At 43.2% G+C, this 19,698-nt stretch overlaps 2 protein-coding genes and 1 non-coding gene across 12 annotated transcripts in view; all 3 read right to left on the reverse strand.

Annotated features, from left to right (window-relative positions):
- Positions 1 to 7,211, reverse strand: part of EP400 (E1A binding protein p400) — a 116,407-nt gene extending 109,196 nt beyond the window's left edge. For 6 of the 7 annotated variants that reach the window (XM_075012362.1, XM_075012363.1, XM_075012361.1 and 3 more), the window contains exons 1-4: positions 6,864 to 7,211; positions 6,318 to 6,591; positions 2,879 to 2,993; positions 919 to 2,284 (exon numbers count right to left, since the gene is read on the reverse strand). The gene's annotated coding sequence lies outside the window, so the exon portion shown is untranslated. Of the gene's footprint in view, positions 1 to 918; positions 2,285 to 2,878; positions 2,994 to 3,689; positions 4,300 to 6,317; positions 6,592 to 6,863 lie in introns of those variants that run through there. The other variant, XM_075012358.1, reaches the window with a different exon arrangement.
- Positions 4,236 to 4,374, reverse strand: LOC142022910 (small nucleolar RNA SNORA49). The gene has a single exon (XR_012648073.1). It is a non-coding gene; the product is annotated as a small nucleolar RNA SNORA49 (small nucleolar RNA).
- Positions 7,212 to 8,910: 1,699 nt separating the features above from the next.
- PUS1 (pseudouridine synthase 1) lies at positions 8,911 to 18,216 on the reverse strand. 4 transcript variants are annotated; one of them, XM_075012860.1, is made up of 6 exons: positions 17,997 to 18,216; positions 16,340 to 16,558; positions 15,150 to 15,287; positions 14,147 to 14,249; positions 13,187 to 13,884; positions 8,911 to 10,745 (listed from the first exon to the last, which is right to left on the reverse strand). In XM_075012860.1, exons 2-6 carry the CDS (start codon positions 16,547 to 16,549, stop codon positions 10,686 to 10,688), a joined length of 1,209 nt encoding a protein of 402 aa, XP_074868961.1. In that variant the 5' UTR covers positions 16,550 to 16,558; positions 17,997 to 18,216; the 3' UTR covers positions 8,911 to 10,685. The 4 variants fall into 4 exon arrangements, with proteins under 4 accessions (XP_074868961.1, XP_074868958.1, XP_074868960.1 ...); XM_075012857.1 differs by lacking the exon at positions 17,997 to 18,216 and adding an exon at positions 17,792 to 17,951; XM_075012859.1 differs by lacking the exon at positions 17,997 to 18,216 and adding an exon at positions 17,788 to 17,927.
- Positions 18,217 to 19,698: the final 1,482 nt, after the last annotated feature.

Genomic DNA, 19,698 nt, shown 5'->3' on the forward strand with positions numbered 1-19,698 from the left:
AAATTGCTTTGTTAGTTTTTAAAGTGCTATGTGACAGCTGGTTTTGTTAGAATACAGATTAACAGGGCTACCTCTCTGTTACTATCCAAAATACAGAGGCATCTTCCCTTGGATGGATATCAGCTACACTGAATGGCCACAAACATGCTAACTGATCACCCTAATTTACAATGGATAGTTACTTTTTTCCCCTGAGTAATTTTATAACATATATACGTGCCTTTGTATTTCCACTCCACTTCACCTGAGGAAGTGAGTTTTACCCCAAAGGCTTATGCCCTAATAAATCTGTTAGTCTCTAAGGTGCTACAGGGCTCCTTGCTTTTCTTTCCTTTGAAGTATGTGAACGAGCAAGATGCTTCTGTCATATGAATTACTTCAGATGAACAAACCCTGATTTGTCACAACTCCTAATGTTAACAATTGGTATGTGGACCCCCTCCCCCTGCACGGAAACCAAGACCCATCTGCAGAGAGCGGTCCTGGCTGCCCCAGAGACTCACAGGGCATCACACACCCCTTCTCATCGCTCCTAGCAACAGTGCAGCCTCCACCCCCCCCCCCCCACGCCCACATCCACACACACCGCTCCCAGCAGCGACCGCGCAAAGTGCGAGGATGCTACTCGGAGCGGAGATGAAAGCGGGAGCCTAATTTCCCTTTATACTTAACTCCTAACGGCCAAGGGAATTAATTAACATTAACCCTCCCGCGGCCTCCTTCGCGCTGCGCACCGGGAGGGGGGCGTAGAGACCGAGGCCCGCTCCGCAGCGCCCCACCGCCCCCACGGACGGGACTAGTGCCCGAAACCAGGGCCCGACCTCAGCCCCAGGCTCCTCGGATCTGCAGACGGAGCGGGCCACAGGGGAACGCGTCCCTCTCCGCTCTGACCTCCGGTCCCCCTCGGGACCCGCTTACCCCAGCAGCCGGGGCCGCACTTTCCCTTCCCTCCTCACAGGAAGAGGGGAGCGGGGGTACGTGAGGGGAACATCCGCTACGGGCACTGCTAGGAGACAAATCGCGCACTCCGTTCCTGGCCCTCGGCTCCCTCACTGCGCATGCTCGAACCAAAGACGCGAACCGTACACTTCCGGGAAGGAGCTGGGGCGGATTCACGGGCACGCTCTTCGACAGAGTGAGCGCAGGGATACTGCACAGAGAGGATCCTCTCAACATGGAGCTCACTGTAGGAAAGTCCCCTAAGTCTTGCTACACAGGTCCTACACACCCTCCATTAATAACAAGCAGTCCTATAACAACATGGACACTAAGTAATTTGTGATGCCAAGGGATTGCTTGTTACTAGTGAAGCATCAAACTAATAGAGGTTCCCCTCTGAGACTATTTACCACTCTCTATAGCCACCCTAAAATAGGTCCATGCAAACTATGTGTTGTGGATGTCCAGAGGGGGCAGAGGAAAGAATATGCCCCCGACCACAGAAGAAAACAAGACATGTACAAAGAAAACAAGATGGAAAGAAGATCATTTATATCAAAATAAAGGGTACTTTATTGTTCAGCTTACACTCAGTTTATGCAATGTCAGTGTTCACTCAATTCCTACTTTAAAAGCAAAAATTAATATGTAATTTGCATTTGGTTACATATATTCAATACAACTGCTCACAAGTTGCAGCAGATCTAACAAAAAGACAGCCATTTTCATCATTTAGTGCATTACTCCACAAGTAAAATGTAATTCTGTTTAAAGGGTATCTGGCTGCTCTTTGATACTGCACTACAGACAATGGCCTGCATAATACTGACTACCTGTGTCATTGTAATTCAGTCATTCTCTGCTTCAATACAGAAGAATGGGCTTTTTCTGCACAAGAGAATTCACAGTTCATTTTCTTTTATCATTTTATTTCTTCAGAGTTCAAAAACAATTCCTCCTGCATTTATTCTGTAAAAGTAGTATTCAGCCTTCATTTTGAAAATACAATGTGGACAACCTGAAGACTGTATTATAATGATTTAGCAATCATAAAACATTGTATTTTTGGATTATTCAAATTTAATCAGTTCAACAAGATTTCACAGCTGTTTTTACATTATGAAAGCAGATGACTTGTGCACTTTTACTTGCTGATTTTGAGTGAGGTTGCTGAATTCTGTTCCCCTGGAGTCAGTGACTTGAGAGAGACTGTTGTCAGGACTTCTTTCTCTATTGCATTCTAGGGTGTCACCAGTGCTGTAGCCATTGCTGCAGAAATCATTTAGGTCTGGTGACCAGCGGGTACTGACTGGGACATCACCCCAATTTGTGACTGAGCCTGAACCTAATTGTAGATGAGAAAGAGTTACTAACTGTACATTTTACACAGTGAAAATGTGAGACAAAAGTAAGAGAGGGCAGAAATACTGTAGAAGGTAGAGACCAACAACAGAACAAGTCAGGAGAATGAAATACTATGCCCAAACTTGATACTGATTTATGACTTGGTCTGAGGCAAGCTATTTCATTTCTCTGTAACTTGGTTTCGCTATTAACAAGATATGAGAAAGGAGATTAACTTTATGAATCTTAGTAAGAGTAATATTATTTTGCCCTTATGTAGCACCTATCTGAAGATTTAAAAAAAAAATCTCCTCACAAACATTATCACAACACATCTGCTCATACTACATCCATTTTACAGACAGGAAGATACTAATAGAAAGGATGATTCGCTTTAAATGACAAGACTGGTCAGCTTTGCCACTGACAGCAGAACGTTGGAAAAATCCAATTTTTAAAACATCCTTCGCAGGTCAGTTAAAGGAAAAGATCATCTCTATTATTTGATCTACCATGAACATAGTTTTGCATGACTTTACTATCAAGCCACCACCAAAAGCATAATTTGAATGAGACAGCAAGCAAAACAGCTTACCTTTTCTGTGCAGTAGCCTGGCTTAGACAACCTGTAAATAAATGGCTCTCTTGCTGAGCTACTTTATGTGTATGTTTTAGAAACTGATAGATATGAACATCCAATGATTGGGCTCCTACAAATCAACAGTAAAATAAGAGGCAAGTTTTAGGATTTGGAACGTAACACATTTCTTCTAAGAATATAATCAAAATGTCTTAACTGTTTATATTACATTTCTGTCTAACCATACAGATTACTCTTATATAAGATTTAGTTTGAAAGGTTTTTACAAAAGTCCCCATCCAATAGCAGTTAGTGTGTGGCAAGCTAGGGTCTAAGAGATTATCAGGCACATTAACTGCCATAACAAAACAGAATAGTGAGAAATACAAATGATTTTAAATATGTGAACAGAAAAATGGAAGAGAAAAATAGTAATCATAATGGAAAAGAAAACATTTTTTTAAAGTTCCCCTTAGTCTCAAGTTGGGGGGAGAGGAGGAAAAAAAAGTGTTCAGAGGGCAAATACCCCAACATAATAATGGAGATGTTTTACAATGGCACTGGTTTTAGTGGAAGCACAGTTCAGCCAACATTAAGCACTTTCGAAAACCCCACGCCCAAAGCCATTTGCTAGGGAGCACTTCTGTCAGCCTAAGTCTTCTCCCACACTTCTGTTTTACAGTAGCAACACTGGCTTCTAAATTTTAGTGTCACTTGCATATGTGGATGTCTTTGTTTCTTGTATCCAACTACTCCTGAGCTTTTGCAAGCACCAGTATATCTGAATCAGTTCACAAGACAACATTTGCCTCTACATGACACATACCTCTAAAAGTGTTGTGGGAGCAAAGAATGGCAGAGAAGATTCACTTGTCTCTGTTGAAACTTCCTGAGCTCCCAAATGGGGAACAGTTGTAGTTACAACTCCAAACTGGTTGTACATGACATTTTTTAACTTCTTGTTTTTAAGATGTAGTAAAATGAAGATCTTAAAATACTAATTTTATTACTTATTTCTGTGATCTGTCAGATGTTTACAGTCTTCAGTTATCTTTTTGTTAATATTTTATAAATCAACACAATCCTAAATTAATTTGCATACTATTCTGAAGTGTTTGAGAATCAGGTTTTAGTTGACCAGTGTAATCAGAACACATCACAAATGTCTTCTTTTGTTATATTATACCCACCATTTCTTCTTGATTTCCCTTTTTTTTTTTTTTTTTTTACATGTTAATTTGAATATTCCCTATTGTGAAGACTGCTTCTTTAAGGCAAAATATTTTTCTTGATGCTATACATTGTATGTAGCTCAAACCACAATGATATATATGAAACGAAAATGAAATAAAAGAACTAGGTCACTGGAGTTACTGTTTGCTCAAACTGTAGGCCCCAAAGGAAACCCAGAGTCCTACTGGGGAGGGATATGAGCATATTTTTAAATTTATCCTCAGGCAATGCCAGGGCACTATACAGCCAAAAAAGCCCCTGGAGTAAGGCTGAGGAAATGCCAACAGACATAAGAAGACTCACAGTACATCTATAGTCAACATAATCACAAGCTGTAAATCAAGAATATTATGAAGTTCATCTGGGATAAAATGATTCAAGGCTCTCTATGCTACAAAATCATGGAGTAGGATGACCCAGCATAGACAGTCTTGACAACTTCTCTCTTCCTTGATGCCTAGCAATTTAACTAATCTATTTTTCAGAAAATGGGTTTTCTGTGCTACCACCACTTAGTTGTTCTAGCACAGACGACAGTACGCCAGTGGTACTGCCAAAGAGGAAGACTTAATTTTTAAAAACAGGATAGAGTGCTGTTGTTCTGTCAGCTTTCTTCTTCAAGTTATATGAACTAATAGATCATCAGAAGTTAAGAGAGCTCTCTCACCAGTCATTGCTTACAGTTGATATTTTCATCAATTCTTATGTAGGTAAGAAAATGAGTATTTAAGAACACTTCCCAGTATATCTAACATTAAAATCTGTGACAAAGTCAGCACACAGCATCCTTTAGATTTGAACTTCTGAAGCAAGACAGCAAGAGCTTCAAATTTGCCTGTTTTGGAAACAAAATAATATAAAGGTTTTGCATGCACCATTTAAGCTCCAGTGAAAGGAGGTCTGTATGATACTGCCATCCACTCTCCTTTACCTGAATCAAACTGCACCAGTCAGCGATCTGTAGTAAGCATGGAGCTGTAATCTGTTGTGGCTGATTTAAAGTAGAGAGCTGCCTACTATCTAAGATTGTGATTGAAGATTTTCATTTCATGTTTATTAAAAGGAAAAGGATTTGCAACACAAATATGGGGGAGCAGCAACTGCTGCTGGCAGCATACAAAGAGTGCTGTAAAATGAAAACAAAGTTTTAATATAGCCTGAGCGACTAAAAATCTTTAGTCTGTATGTAATCTAAGTCTATTAAACAGGATAGCTGAGAGGACTACACCTTTAGAAACATCACAAAGAGTAACATCAAACTGACAAACCTATATTTTAACAACAAAAAGAAGTCCTGCAGCACCTTATAAGCTAATAGATGTTAGTCTGTGAGGTGCCACAGGACTTCTTGTTGTTTTTGAAGACACAGACTAACTCAGCTACCTCTCTAATACTATATTTTATCTACAATTACCAACAATATAATACTTTAGGGATTCTTGTGGCTGACCTGGTGACAGCAGAGGTCAGGGGCAGCAACCTTGCTTCGGAAGAGTGCCAAAATTCGACCTTTTGACCTCTATGTACAGTCTGAGTGCTGGTGATGCTTTTTTAAAGTAGGCCTATTTGTGACAACAGCTTCATTAACAGATAAAGATGTAGAGCTTTACTGTTTGGATGGCAGTTGGTAGCATTAGCTGGTCTTCTGTTAATCCACAGGTGGCATGGCTCTGAGCAAGCTCCAGACTGCATGGGGGAGGTGGAGTGGGGCTCAGCTCCTGCCTGGGGTGCCAAAGAAAATCCACTTGTGTGCCATTCTTGGCATACATGCCAGGTGTTGCTGGCCCCTGGTGTATGGCTCAGACTGCAGCACTGGCAAATTAAATGGACAATGTTCCAGAGATCCATGCTTAAGTCTTCTCTGCAGAAGGCTAAAAATGGGAAACGTGACAATATTGGATTTAGGACTGACAACAAGATAAGCATTAGCTGCTGGTTTCCAATAGTTACTAGTGCAACTGCAGTATCATGTTCCCATTCTACCTAGTTACAGGAATCCAATTAATTATAATGGCTATGATTGATAACACTGGAGGAAGCATGAAGGCCTTCTGAAAAAGTTTTGTCCCCTAAGGGCAGTGGGTAGCAATAAGCAGCATGGCAGTAAAGATATATATCACAACAGAGAGCAGATCTGTTAGGTAATGTCTGTATTTCTTTGCACACAAATTAATTTCAACAACAGAGTTGACTAAAACATTATTGTAACATTACTACTTACCCCTTATACTCTGTGTGGAGTAGGTAGGAATACATCATCTGTAAGTCTCCTCCACCTCAGTCTGTCTTGGGACAAAACTTCTAGCTGGCTCCAGCGTACTCCAGTTATTGTCCTTCAATCTTGGTATGCTTTCGCCACCTTGTTCAAGGTCTTCCACTTTTGCATTTTCCTTGCAGATTCCATGTGAGAGCTTGACAGACCATGCTGGATGATGACTTTCTGAGAGTGTGGCCACACCATCCCCACTTTCTTCTCTCAATTTCAATGTTAAATACTGAAACATTAACACAGTAATTACTAACCATAAAAGTAAGTATGTTCCTAGTTAAATTAAACCATACATGTATCCAGTATGCATCATATAGTCACCATTTAGATACCCCTTTTGGACAGATCTGGACTAGGAACCTGCTTTCTGCCTGGAGAACATTTCCTGTACAAGTAGTGTGTCATTTTGTGCTTATCCGTTTAGTTGCTGCTGCTTCCAGCACCAACCTCGTAATGGCAACGTTTTCAAGGCAAGAACCCAGCAGCAAATGCACTTACTGTAGCCAGTTGCGAGGAAAGGCTGCCCAGGTCTCCCGTTCCTGATGACTCCCCATGTCTGCCGGGGTCCTGCACCAGCTGTGACTCGGTTAGTGTCCAAGGACCCTCTTGCCCACGAGCCCAGAGAGTCCAACAGCCCGACTGGGGTCACGCTAAGGCCCAGAAAGGTAGAGTCCTGCTCGCATCATCGCAGCGCTACACGGACCTGCGACAGCCGCCGCACTCACCGGGTCCCTGCACGTGAGCGGCCCGGGCACCCCTCAGCCAGCGCCGCGGAGACCACACGGATCTGCCGACCCGGAGACCGCCACGGAAAGCACCAGGCAGTAGCCACTCGCCTCACCGCTGAACGAGCTCCGCCCCCTCCGACCTTCTGCTCCTGTCCCGAGCCAGCCCCGCCCCCTCAAGAACGTTCTCGCCTCGGACGCGTTTCGGGCCCACCCCCTCCTCAGAGAAGTCCCGGGTGCTACCGCTGCAAGCTCACCCCGTAGGGAGAGAAATGCCAGGTGGGCTGCACCACTGTGGGCTCCCAGGGCGCAGTGTTTCACCAGAGCCAGGAAGAGCGAGGGGAGAGGGCAAGGAGTTTCTTCGAGCCGAGAAAGGGGCAGACCAATGGCGGACTATGCTATGCGCACCGGGCAGGGACACAGCAGTGCGATTCGCAGTCGCCTTTGCATTTCCTGTGCTCTGAGCCCACCAAGGGGCGCTGCTGCGGGCAAGCAGAATGGTGAGGCGACTAGCGCAGGACACAACCAGCATGACGCTGTACAAGCTACTAGGGCCCCTGTACCACTCGAGGGCCCAATTCCCCTAGGAACCTGGGTTGCCAACTCTTCCAGCATTGCCTTGTTTGGATGCATGGCCTTAAGCTCCAGCTCCTGGAGTCACCTTACTGTGGAAGAAACACCACTTTCCTGTTTAAAAAAGTCAGAACAAGAAAAGATGGCCCACTGAAGAGGACAGTGGTGAATGGTCATCATTGACCTATGCTACTACATTGGGGGGAGCAAGGGGGGAAGGTGATTGAATTCACAACCGCCCTGCAGGTACAAGACAAATCCAACACACACCATGTCTTTTCTTTAAATCCCAGTAGTTGTGGGGATTATATAGGTATAATTATGCAAATTATGGGTATTTCTTTAAACATTTAGCATTTGAGTACAACTCCTAATGTAGTGTTAGTTATCCACTACAAAGGGAACATCACTTATTTCACTTCATAAATCATAATATGACTTGGTCTACACTATAAAATTCTGGGAGTAGAATTATATCAGCTACAGGTAAGAAAAACTTACACAACTCTGGTCAAAACAAAAAAGCAGTCAAGTAGCACTTTAAAAAGTAACAAAATGATTTATTAGGGGATGAGCTTTCGTTGGACAGACCCACTTCTTCAGAAGTTCATCACCTAATAAATAATTTTGTTAGTCTTCAAGTGCTACTTGATTGCTGTTTTGTTTTGATAGAATACAGACTAACACACCTATCTCCCTGTCATCATTCAACTCTGGTCAACATAATTAGGCCCACAGAACCTCCAATGTTGACGTAACTGTGCAGACAAAAGTGTGCTTTGGCAATTTTGGTACCTATCATTGTTCAGGAAGTTGATGTTAGTATGTTGGCGAAAAAAATCTCCATCTTAAGTAAGCGGGTATGCTAGCATAGACTTGTCGTTTAAATATGGCTTAAGATATTGGCATAAACACCACTACAGTGACAAAACTATGTCCAGACTGGACTTGGGGAAAATTTGCTACTTTAACTGTACTAGCACAATTACAGCAACAAAAAATTATTTGAGTGTGCACACGTTAAAATTCTACAACTACCTCCAGGAACCTTTAGATTAAATTGCAAGAAGTATTCCAATGAACAATGGGTTTATTTGTTGTCAAATAAATCACGACTGTGGAATCTGCAACCAAGACACTGCAGAATTGTGCCAGTTAATGAGAATCCAGAACAGCAACAGACAGCATCCTCTCCAAGATGAGTCAGGGGCATGAAGTAAACAAACAGTACAAACAGCAAAGAAAGTATGAAATGTTCAATTTTAATGATCATGGGTGCATTGCTTAGTTTCCTCAAAAGGTTACAAATGAAAGTTTCCATTGACTTGATGAGTTGGTAATATTCCCCTGGTTTTGTTTAGTTTTCTCTCCCCCCCATTAAGAATGACCTAAAGTTTGATCACAGATGGCAGTTTATTTAAAAAAAGAGAGTGAAAAGACCATAAAAATGTATAAGATGTACAAAATATTGAGAGTTGTGAAAGAAAATCTAGGGGAAGAGCATTTTCCTGAAGGCACACAGACATACACCTCACAATCCTGCTTTTACCTGCAAGACAAAATATGGATCAAGACCTGGGGATAAAAATAAAGGTTGTAATTAAAATTCTAAGAATAGAGCATAATATCTGCAGTAACTTTATAAATAAAGATTAAAGGCCAAACTACTCTGGCAGAAATGGAGTCAAAAAGGAACTGGAATTCCAATCATAAGGCCTTAAACAGGAACAATTTAATACATTTCACAGAACTTAATAGACGAAACAGCCCTTGAAAGAGAGAACACTATTACATTCAATGGAAACCAATCAATTCAATTTACATCATCAGATGCTGTACTTGGGAGTCAACCTCTGTGGTTTGCTGTACAGGAGCAATTTACATCCATTGCCACCAAGCCACTGTCCAGGGTCCTGCCCAGGATGGGAGCGTTAATCTACATAGCTCCGAGACTCCTCTGAAGTCCAAGTGGTGAAGTTTAGATGGAAAGTACTCAATCAGCATGTTTCCTAGTTCTAATCTTTGCTTAACATAGTTGACATGTTATGCTGAACGGGGGAGGAAAAAAAACCCTACATCTCTGAGTACTGTACCTTTGCTGATCTAACTCCTGGTGTAGGTGCAACTTGACTGACTGAAGAATGCCTCCATCAATTTACCTAAAGTGTCCCTATCCCGTCTATCCCCATAACAATGATGCTGCAGCTATGCCTTTAGTTGTTCCATTCCCAAGCCACCAGCTGGCTCCAGGGCTCCCATAAGTATGAAGGTTGTGGAAGGATTGCACCACTGTTCCTTCTCTCTCCCTCCCCCTAAGGAAGATGGTCACACAGTTGGTGAATTAAGTTCAAAGTCTGACCAAAAAAAAAAAAATCCTTAGCAGCTTGATGTGCCCCAAACACAAAAAACTAAAGTTTAACTCATGGAAGAAGAAAGGCCACCCAGGTGAAAGCTGCTGTCTCTTAAGCAGTGTTGCATACTCTCCCCTCTAAACTCTTGCAAGGTTAGAGGCATATTTTCCTCTTCTGCATACAGACCAAGTAGAAAATGCCTTAGGTCAAATTTTTGGCCACATCCTCTGAAACCATGATTTTTGAAATTGTACATAATGGTCTTCAGTCTATAAAATAAAATTTAAAAAATAACTATTTAAAAATGTTTTGCACTCGCCTTATGTAGTGATTACGTATGTTTAAATAACTATTTCTCATGTAAGCACTTTAACTATAATAAAAAACATCATTCAAATTATACAATGAAAATAATCCCTGCACAACAAGTTTCCTTTATGAAGTACATTTTTGTTATTTTAGTTTTCAAGTCTGCTATGTTCCAATGCATCAGTTAGTGGTGTACACAGGCAGTTTCAGGGTGCGCGCTGAATGATTCTTCCCCCAGTTCCTTTTGACCATCTTTGACTACTCATTTTTAGCATGCAAGATAACTGCTGCTTTGCTGGATGTAGAAAGCCCACTTAGTTCCACAAAAACTGAATCACAAGCAGCAGAGTTCCCAGCTCCTGCTATTTACTGTCTGAGTCAGAGTCATCGTCACAACCATCACTGCCTTCAAGATCGCTGTTCTGCAAAGTAGAACAGAAATTAAAAGGTTTTGTCATCAGTTTATTACACACCAAAATCAAAACGCTGGATTTAAACTGCTCCAAAATGTATGGAAATACAAATCTGTATCCAAACATCACACTGAAGAATCCAGTTCCTTAAGGCTCCATGGAAGCAATAGCTTACAGGAAAACTGTCAGGTCAAATGAGATCCCAAATAGTAATGACAGAATTGCTATGACTGTTAACACAGCTGTGCAACCACATTTAAGATAACAAGGTGGATTTTACCCACTCAGACATCAACAGAATTGTTCGGTAAGTTCTTAGCAATTGCTTCAGAACTCTGTTCAGTTAAGTTTGAAACTGAATGACAATCCATAGCATAATGAAATCTTAAAATACAAGGAGGAAATACAAAACTCAAATTTAAAAACACAATGAATGACACAGGACTCCTGTACTAACTGTATTCTTCAGCTTCCATCAACTAACACCTCTGTATTTCTTGAAGCAGTCACAAAACCAAGAATTGCCCCAGAGCATTCCAGGATCTTGGTACATCACTGCAAAATTTAGGGCCTACTTGTCAGAGAACAGAGTCTAGCACGTAAGCGCTGAAATGTAAGTTACTTTTTAAAAAGTTTGTTCAGTTGTACAATAGTAATCTAAGGAGCTCTTAGTAGCATATAAGAGAACCTGATTTCAAGTCTGTTTTCTAAACAGACACTGTCCCTTTAAAAAAAGGAGTCAGCGTAACTGAATAAAATCAGGGTTCTACAGTGTGTTCTTAACAAAAGTAGTAGGAGGGCAGCTACTATAAAATAAAACTGTATGAACAACAATCATCGCATGACTCAGGGTGATGGATTTCCAGCTGCTGGCTGAAAAATTAATACAAGCAGCCATATGCAGCTTTGCAAAAGAAATGTCCTTTCCTGTTATAAAATAAAAAGGCAATAAATTTATCCAACTGCAAAACAAACAGCACCACATCATATAGAGTAAATAGGCTAAATAATGTCTGTTATGGAATTTGTCACAAAACTAGTTTGCCTATTGCCAACCAATCTGTAACAACTGCAAACCCCATGTTATATTTCTCTAATTGAGTTAATGGATAACAAGTACACATGGTTTCCGCTAGCCCGGAGAGTCAGTGCTTTTTTTAACTTCCCAGCAGTGACCCTTGACGACATCATCATCAAACAACACTAGATGCCAGAAAGAATATTTTGTCCCTTTTTGAGTCACATTAAACCAAATTAAGGCGGCATGTGTTATAAGCATTTTACATCCAGTTACATTGCATGGAAACACTGTTGTATCCACATCAGCACCACTGCAGCATAAAAATTATCAGAAGTGAAAAATAAGTCTCGGAAGTCTCTAGTTGTCCTTATTCATGAAATTCACCCAGGCAGAGTATATTACTTGCAATATTAGAATTTTGTTTCGCTCCAAAATAAATTATAAAACGTTAAGAGATGCAAGAGACCTAATAAGATCCTTCTCACTGCAGGTTTGTTCCCTACATAGTGAGATCCTAATTTACACAACACCTTTTAACTAAAGGCCATTATATGTCCTAGAGATGGTCTCTCTGAAGCACCACTCCTGCCCAACTACCCCATCATACCTTTAGCGGCTGCCTCTGACCACCCACCCTTCCCCCTCACTCATACATCTGATGAAGTGGGTCTTTGCCCATGAAAGCTTATGCTCCAAAATATCTGTTAGTCTATAAGGTGCCACGGGACTTCTTGTTGTCTCTAGCTTAGCTTTAATCGGTCCCAAACAATCAATGTTTCCACTGCTCCCTTCCACAGCCAAATATATCTGACAGGAAGATATGAATTTCATTCTTAATTCTATATCCCATGCTTCCTATTCAAAGCCATAGCAGTTCCATGCACCTAAAGTTTGAATGTATTACTTCCTCTTGAGCTCAGTGGGAGTTTTGTCTGCTGGTTGGTTTGCAGAATTGTGTGAATGGTTACCAAATTTAGTTTCTGCTCAGTTTCAGCTTTTTTTCAAGGTAAGAGACCATTAAATAAGACAGAAAATTAGATAAAGGATCAGAGAGTTCTCTATGCAAATGGATATTTACAGGGACCCTCCCAACTTGAAAAATAGTCTCTTGAGAGTTCAAGGTGGTTAATTACATTTGCTCATGGCTGCCAACCCAAATTTATTTTTAGCAACCACATCTTCCTGCAGTTCAAAATATATCTTCCTGTCTCACTAGCCATGTGTAAGACCAACAAAAACCATGAATGGGACTGTACACAAAATGCTGTCATATCCAGATATCGAGAAACACTTGTATCTCTGATTATTTTATTCTAGTCTCTTTAAATGTTATGGTAGTGCACCAACAGTAGGTAAACGTATTCAGGAAAAGGGGAATTTTTTGAAGTTAACAACATCCCTTGAAAAAGCTAATAGCTTCAACCATTACCTTTGAGTTTCTATCATTGACCTGTGTCCCTGAAGAAGTGACACCAAAGTCATGGATGGAGAAGGTGCTCAACCAGTTCACCATGGATTGCTCCTCCCGTTCTGTGTTTATAATAGTGGGATAGATATGTTGCTCTTTGAAAACAGCAATCTTATCCTCCTCTTCCTTCCATTCCAGTGGCTCACGTAAACCATCATTTCCAAAACGTCTATTGTAACTGTCAAAGTGTGTCTTCTCCAAGACCAGCCCAAGCCCCGGGGCTTTGGGGATGTTCACCTTTTCCTCTCCCCAGCTGCGCTCCATGATGGACTCAGGTGCATAGCCTTTCATTACAGCTATCACTAATCCAATCATCTTCCTTATTTGATGCATCATAAAACTCTGTCCCTTTACCTTTATCACTGCAAATTCCATGCCTTCCCTCACAAAGGGCTCTTCACAATACATCTCCATGATGTACCGTTTGGCACTAGGGTCTTTGGGTCCCTTCTGAGAGGTGAAGTTGTGGAAATTGTGGATCCCTTTGTAGCAAGCAAGAAGCTTGTTGACTTTCTCATGAGTCTCTTTGCTCAGTTGATAGGTTTCATCCTGGATATCATGGTCTTTATGGGCAAAGGCAAATGTTGGTAGCATGTAGAGGTAAGTTCTGGCATCACACCTGTTCTTGCAGTTGAATCCCTTGGTGACTCTTTTCAGTCCTCATTTTAGAAATGACATTTTGTTAACAAAAGAAACAAAATCTTTGAGTCAGCCAATTTCAGCCACTTTAGAATTCCCACCCAACTAGAAGAATGTATGTAAAATGGAAAGGGAAGAGGGAAAAAAAAACTTTTCATATTAACACATAGCAAAAAAAATCTTAATGGTATAGCAAAATGTTCCATGGTAAAGAATTCCTCTTTCAATTAAAATCACTATTTGTACACACTGCTGGGATACCTACTTTTCCATTATTCTTACCCAGAATTCTGATATGAGCCGGAAGACAGTTATTGATCTTTTCTAAAACGTTGTCTATTAGCCAGATCTTCAGTGACACAATCTGTCCAGCGGCAGACACGCCCTACGAAAACAAAGAATGAATGCACGCATTGGTAGCAGTGCCATGCTGAGATTTGTACCAAGAACAAAAATGTAAAATGGATCACATGTTTACATTCTTGGTTCATTTCCTCATTGTTTTGGATCATTGCAAACTTATGCAAAAGATGCATAAGGGACTCACCCTGTAGTCTGAACCATACAGAAAAACAGAACAACAAACTCAGTAACACCCGACATGCAAGATGGATCATGTTTTCCTCCACCAGGGAAACGAAGATAAACAAGAATAAAAGTTTAAAGTATTTCTTCACCACCACAAAGAAACCTACTATAATGAACCCATGAATAGAAACCATCTCTCCCAACACTTTGCTACAACCCAAAATCATCCATCTGCTCATGGGCTAACAGAGTAGTTTAGTTAGTGTGGAGAAAGGGCTAAGGCTGCAAATATTTTATACTGTCACTGTCCTGTGTTAAGAATAATGGCCCCACTACATTAGGCATCACATAGTCAAAGAAAGAAAACTGTCTTCACCCCAAAAACCTTCTAATGTGTCATACAGGATGGAACAAACAGGGCAGGAGTGGGTTGGGTGGAAGAAGTAACAAATAGATTATCACAGTTCAACTCAAAAAGCAGAGTCACACTTAAAAAGCATAAAGCAGCTTTACAACTTTTACAAATATATAGTCACCACTCCTATATTTACTAACTGGAATTTATTTAAATTTTAATTTAGTAGAAAATGAGGGCACACTACAAATATTTTACTTTTACTCTCATGATATATACCCTATCAAATGAGAAACTCCCCATCATAAAAGTGATCTTATCTGTGATCCATGTGCCCACCATCAGTCACAACAATTTCAATACCACTAGCTGCTGTTAGAGCATGGAAGAAAGCTTCAACACCTTGTCTGTTCGTGCACACCTCTGAAAGGACATTTTTTTCATATCTTCACCATGGTTTTCTGGGATGCACCCGGACCGAACAAGGGCAGATACTAAGTCATCCTCAATTGTCTTAAACTGTGGGGACCCCATGTGTCGCTGAAGAGAAAGACAAATATAAGAAAATATTTGTAATTTATACTTTCTATGAAGATCCATCGTTGTCCAGAACCCAGTATCCACTCAAGCCCCAATTAATTTTCAAGAGTCCCTCATCACAAAATAGCACCACCACACTTTAGTAAACACTACCAATTATATTTTTACCTGGAGCCAGTATATTTTTACCTTTTATAGCCACTAACACAGACGTGACTTCACATGATTCCTCAACCCCTACCAAAACCATGCATAACTTGATGTGTTTGGCAATCACCACAAGTCACAACTCATGAAACACAAAACCAAAGTTGCAGTTATTCCAGTACAGCCATTGTCACACCAAAAGCAGAACACTGGAAAATTCAGTGACTGTATTCAGAAGTTAGATTTAAGAATGTAAGAACATTTATACATTCTTAGTTTGTATACATCTAAGAGCTCACAAAGTCACTGCTATTGTTGCATTGGAAAAGCCACATTCTGCTTGGTTAAGAGAGCAGTCACGTGCCTCTGAACTTGTCATTTTGTAGCAGTGTTGTAATTCTGATGCAACCCCTTCTCCCCCAGTGTAATCCAGCTATAGTAGGAGCCAGTGAAACGGCCACAACTGCAGTGCCTCCGCCAGAGAGCTCAATGGAAAGGTAGCGGGCATCTTCTAAGATAGGAGTAGACTGATTAATCAAACTGGTGGAATGCAACATGGGGCTTTCAGTGCACACAGCAAGATTTTTCTGAACGATCTCACACCACTGCTACAGCCCCAGAACCATTTCACCAGGATGAGCATGAGTTGGGAAAGGTGGTGTAGGCTGGCTGTGGTGACATAAACTACGTTATCTAGCCCTGTTCTGAAGGGTAGTAGCATACCAGAACCTGAGGTTGGGGTATATGAACCCTAGCTGCCTGTATTTTTGGAGTCTACAATTGCTTGTCCTCAACTACCACCTCCCACCCCTCATTTCAGATACTGCACTAGTTTGCGCATACTGATGTGGACAGACGTGCTCCAAACACAAGAGGCTGAAAAGCATTATTGCCTAACCACATACTTGCATCCCATGGTAGCCTTTCCCAGAATATGCCATCAGCAGAACAATCTTCCTTTTGGGAAATTTTTTATTCTGATCCTCCACATCTTCTTGGCTTCTCTTGAACTTTTTGTCTTGGTGTCCATTTTCCTCTTGATATTCTGCCTCCCCATTGCCACTCTTCAGTCTTTTTGCCTGACTGGCAACGGCTGTTCCCATATCCTCAGCCATTGCAAACCACTGAAAGGGATATATAACAGGAAGAAGTAGAACAACAAAATGGCAAAAAACAAACAATGAATGTTACCACACCCAACACTTGGGTTCAAGTTTAGTCATCTGGAGAAACTGTGAACAAAGTAAACATTTCTGTTTAGGTTCTGTCTAGATTATGGAGACTATGCTGGCATAGCCACGACAGCATAACAACGTAGCACAGATTAAACCTACTTCTATGGAACAGAAGTTTCTTCTGGCGAAGGAACACCTCCACCCACCCAACTCCCAGCAATGGTACCTAGTTTTTTTTCACATCCCTGATCAATGTAGCTATGTCCACCTAACTATTAAGCTGTATCTACTTTTCAAAGGTTTAAGAGCAGCCAGCCAGCAGTGTGGCCATGACAGGAACACTGGTGGAGAGCTCACCTAGAATGCCATGTAAACCACCTCCACATGAGGATAGCAAACTCCACTGGGGACATGGCTCACAACACTGCAGCCCAGTTTAAACTGCTGCTGTACAGCACTGTAACCTGCTGTGATGCGCTGCGCTGCGCTGCAGGGACAGCAGGGAGTATTTTTCACACACTTCAGAAAGCTGCAGTACAGCGAAGTGCCAGTGTAAAGGAAGCCACAGCCACACAGGACCAGGGCAGATGAGGAAGGGTCATCCACTCCAGGCCCCTGCACTAGTCAGCCGTCCCTGAGCTGTCTGTCCTGCCTGTTCTTAAAACTCCCCCCAGGGACAGAGATTCTGCAAACTCCCTTAGCAATTTGGTCCACTGCTTAAATACCCACATACGGACTTTGTCCACTGCCCAGCCGAAGCCGCCCGCCCTTGTTGCGATTAAACCCCTCGCATCTGATCCTCGCCTCTCGTAGGCATCCGTCAGTCTGCATAGACTATGGATCGCGCCCTCGCCTCAGAGACCAACAAAAGCATTTTTAACCCGTCCCCACTAACATCTTATGTACTTGAAAATAAGTATCACCCCGCCCCGCCCACCGCCATGTCTGCTCCGAGCTGAACGAGCCCTGCTAGTTCCCCCGCGCTCCCGGGCCAAGGTTTCCAGCTCTTCACTCAGCCAGGCCGCCCTCCGCCGGATCTCCGCAGTGCAGCCCTTCTCCTTCCAGACACCGGGCCCCACCCCGGCCCAGCGAGGCGGGGGCCCGCCGAGGGAGGCAGCGGACTGAGCAGACCCTGACCGGCCTCCTCCCCGCGCCGGGCATCAGGCAGGAGTAGATACCTACGCGGGGCGCTCGGCTCACCCGGCCGCCGCCGCAGGTTGAGCTCGCCGAGAGGCCGCAGGCCAGCAGCCTGAGCACAGCCAGGCCCCGCCTGGCCATGAATTTGCGCACCCGCCCGGAGGTTGAGAGTCGAGCAAACGGCCCCGCCTCCCACTACCGCGCACGGCCGAGCTGGGCACCACGTGGTGGGCCCAGGGCCCCTCCGTACCGAGATCCCGGACGGGTGCTGGGTGGGGACAATCTTCCTTGGGCGGGCTGCGAGGGGCGAGAGCAGGCGAACCGACCGCAGTGCCGGACGGGGCGGGGGTTACATTCAACCCCTCGCCTGGGCCCCAGCTCCAGCCTTCCTCTGCTGCCCCAGCTTCCAGCCGCTCGTCGGCCTGCACGCTCCGCCCCTCGCTGGCCGGCTCCTAGCTCTCCCCCTGCCGCTGCAACCGCCTGTCTCCGCCGCCGTCTTCCTCTGCGCTTACAGCGCCCCCTCGCTTCACCGTCTCCCGTGCTCGTGCCAGCAGCCACCACCTGCTGCTTCCCCGCCCGCTCTGGCTCTCTCCCTCGCGGAGCTCCCCGCTCCAGCATCGCTGGGCAGGTTCCCCCCGCGCACGCGCGCCGCCGCTCCCGCCACAGTCCCATCTTCCCTTCCTGCCGTGCTTCGGGCTTTGGGCTCCGCTCTGCCTTCCTCCCGCTCCCCTTCCTCCCAGGGATGGGGTCGCTGCTTTTCCCCAGGCTTGTCCCGCGTAGAGTTCAAGCCCTCTGCCAACTCCCAGTCATGGCTCACCCCCAGTCTCCATTTCCTCTGCTGCTGCTCTCACACCGCGCTCTCTCCTCTGATGGAAATCCCACGACTTTTCATTCCTTCTGTGTTCCTTCTGTTCTGCCATCGTCCCTGCTGAGCAGTCCAGCATGATTTCCTCCTACCCCCCACCCCAGATACTTGGACCATATTGGACACACTCTTAGAACCAATTTCTGCTGTCCCTGTAGGGCAGGAATGAGCAAACTTTTTACCTTCGGCCCCACTTTCCATCTCTACAATTAGCACCCCCCGCCCCCGTCCCTGTGTAATGTAATCGAAACCAACGGGAATTTCAGTTGTGGTCATATGAAAAAAACTTGTCAGCATGTGAAGGAAAATTAGTATGTAGAAAGTAAAAATGCTGTTAATCAGCATAAAATGTGAATACGAATACATAAAAACAGTACCATATTTCAGCATTTTTAATAAGATGGATGAGCCTGAGATCCATTCGCCAATGGTGCTGGGCCCCTTTACAAAATTTCACACTCCCACCAACACTGTACACTCAGGCTGTAGGGGATGTCATGGATTTTTTCTGCAAGAAAGTTGACAAATATGATGTAACCTTCCCAGGCCTAACGTTAAATGGTTGTTAACATCAGCTGGAGTGGCAAGCTCCATTTACTAAGCTTTTTTCTTTTGCTGATTATATTTGTTTTTTACGTAAAGTGAAATTTTGCTCAAATCATCTTTTTACCATTAATTAAGAACATCATTCAGAAAAGTAGTTAAGCATGTTTAAATCCATTCCTATTCAGCAAAGCACTTCAGCACAAGCTTAAGTTCCACTCATTAATACACCCTTATTAATAAAATCAGGCTTTCTCCTTGGCTGCAGTTACACTACAGTGCTCTGTCTACAGAAGTTCTTGTCTGAAGAGATTTCCTGACAAAACTTCTGATGATAGCGTGCAGCCACACACAAAAGAAAATCGCGAGAGCGTCCCACTCTGTCGATAGAGCAGCCGGACTGCCCAGCTGCTCTCTCAACAAAAAAGGCACCTGGAAGCACAGCAGACAGGGCTGCCCATTGTTGTGGATGTCTTGTGAGGGTAGGCCCCCCAGAGAGGACACACAGCTCTTTTTATAAACAGAATCTGTCGACGCAATGTTA

Source organism: Carettochelys insculpta, chromosome 18 (genome assembly GCF_033958435.1).
Source record: "Carettochelys insculpta isolate YL-2023 chromosome 18, ASM3395843v1, whole genome shotgun sequence".
NCBI lineage: Eukaryota > Metazoa > Chordata > Testudines > Carettochelyidae > Carettochelys > Carettochelys insculpta.